The 1846-nt window shown below is 35.8% G+C and overlaps 1 protein-coding gene across 1 annotated transcript in view; it reads right to left on the reverse strand.

Annotated features, from left to right (window-relative positions):
• Positions 1 to 1846, reverse strand: part of LOC106101666 (putative 1-phosphatidylinositol 3-phosphate 5-kinase) — a 15141-nt gene that overhangs the window by 8758 nt on the left and 4537 nt on the right. The window contains exons 5-6 of the mRNA XM_013280975.1: positions 1403 to 1449; positions 933 to 1090 (exon numbers count right to left, since the gene is read on the reverse strand). Of these exons, the coding sequence (XP_013136429.1) occupies positions 933 to 1090; positions 1403 to 1449 (205 nt within the window). The remainder of the gene's footprint in view (positions 1 to 932; positions 1091 to 1402; positions 1450 to 1846) is intronic.

Raw genomic sequence — 1846 nt, forward strand, 5'->3', positions numbered from 1 at the left:
AACATATTACAAAAAGTATTAACTTAGTAGTAATCTACGTAATGACAGAAATCTACCGATGCAAGATGCAAACCGTTAAAGATATGCTATCGTGGACTTTTCTGTAGAACTTTTTGAGATCCACAATTCTTTCATACATCATTTTTATATATCTTTAACGGTTTAGGCAGCGTAAGCCGAGAAAAGTGAAGTTTAGTGAGTTTTTAACGCCGGCGTCTAAAAACACGCTATTTATTAATAGGTCCTAAACATTAGTAATAATAAAACATAGCTTATGTTACTCACAGATAAATTACCTTTCTGATGGTGAAAGAATTTTTAAAATCGGCCTAGTAGTTTTTAAGTGAATCAAATACATACAAAAGTAAAAAAAAAACCTTTTCATAACATTATAGAAGTATAGATAGTGAACATACACGCATCTGCATACCATCTTTGTCAAAGACTAACAAATACATAGACTAGACATATACGCCCGTACGTTATATACTATTTTATCAATTTATATACATTTCGTCGTAAGTTATAACACAACGTAAGTCACTTTTTGGCTGTTTTGACATTTTGATGACATTCTCTAAAGATTTGGAAGACTCATCGTTTCGGCCTATCAGAAATAGGAATTCTCCATTAAATGTATACATAAACCACTATACATAAGTATACATCATCCACTTGCCCTTATCCCTTATGGAGGGTCGGCACAGTATGTGCTGCTCTTCCATACATCTCCATCAGTCATATCTGAATCCACTCCCTTCTTAAGCATATCTTTCACACAATCCATCCATACTTTCTTCAATCTTCCTCTTCCTTTGTAGCCATCCACATTCAATCTTAACCCTTTCTGGTTTATGTCCCCATCGTCTCGTCACATAACATGTCCATACCACGCTAACCTTTTACTTCTAAATTTTTGCAAAAAACGTCACATTCTTATTAGAATATCTATATTGAGAATAGAAAAAAAAGTATATCTTACCTCTCTGGAGTGATCTTGTTTGTCCTTGTCTAGATTGCTGTGTCCTATTGTATTGCAGGTTATGGTCACACTCGCGTCCCCGTGCACGAACCTGCAATGTACATATACCTACAATTACCTATTATATATATATATAAAAAAACATATTTTATATATCACTAGCTGTTGCACGCGACGTTGTCTGCGTGAAATTAAAATACAATAAAAAATAGCATTTGTTACTCAGTGATAAATTAGTTTTTTAATGGTAAATACATTTTGAAATCGCCCAAATAACAAACCGCAGTGCAGGTTAACTATGGGCTTTTTTTTTGCCCGAGGGGAATGCTTTATGCAACTCCGCGCCCAGGGTGACGCGGGATGCGACTCTCCCCCCATAATGGGGGCATACCCACTAAAGGTTAACTATAGCCTAGTCACCCATAGGGTAGGGTCCGAGTAGTCTTGGGTAGTACACGTACGATGTACTAAAAAGTATTGTTACTTGTACTAAAAATAACCCGAACGGCTTCTGTTAATCGGACATTTGGCACTTTTAGTACACTACAATTTATCAGTGTTCGCCTCTTCGTTGTTTGATTTGGTTGTATATTTACCAGATTGAAGCATCCACCTTCGGTAATGAGAATCAAAAGTGGATAAAATCATTTATAACTTTTTGTTTTCGCTAATATATGTTTGACCCTGCTTATTTGATGTGAATATATAACACTCTTTATATTCTATACATGTTATTGTGTTCTCACAAATCTGTAGTACTAAGGGTACTAAAAGTGTGTACTAGTACGTTTTCACAATTGTACTAGTACGGTGCGCACTTGCAGATGTCCGATTAAGCCCAAGACTAGGTCCGAGCCACTCAGA

This window comes from Papilio polytes, unplaced genomic scaffold (genome assembly GCF_000836215.1).
Source record: "Papilio polytes unplaced genomic scaffold, Ppol_1.0 DF823958.1, whole genome shotgun sequence".
Classification (NCBI taxonomy): domain Eukaryota; kingdom Metazoa; phylum Arthropoda; class Insecta; order Lepidoptera; family Papilionidae; genus Papilio; species Papilio polytes.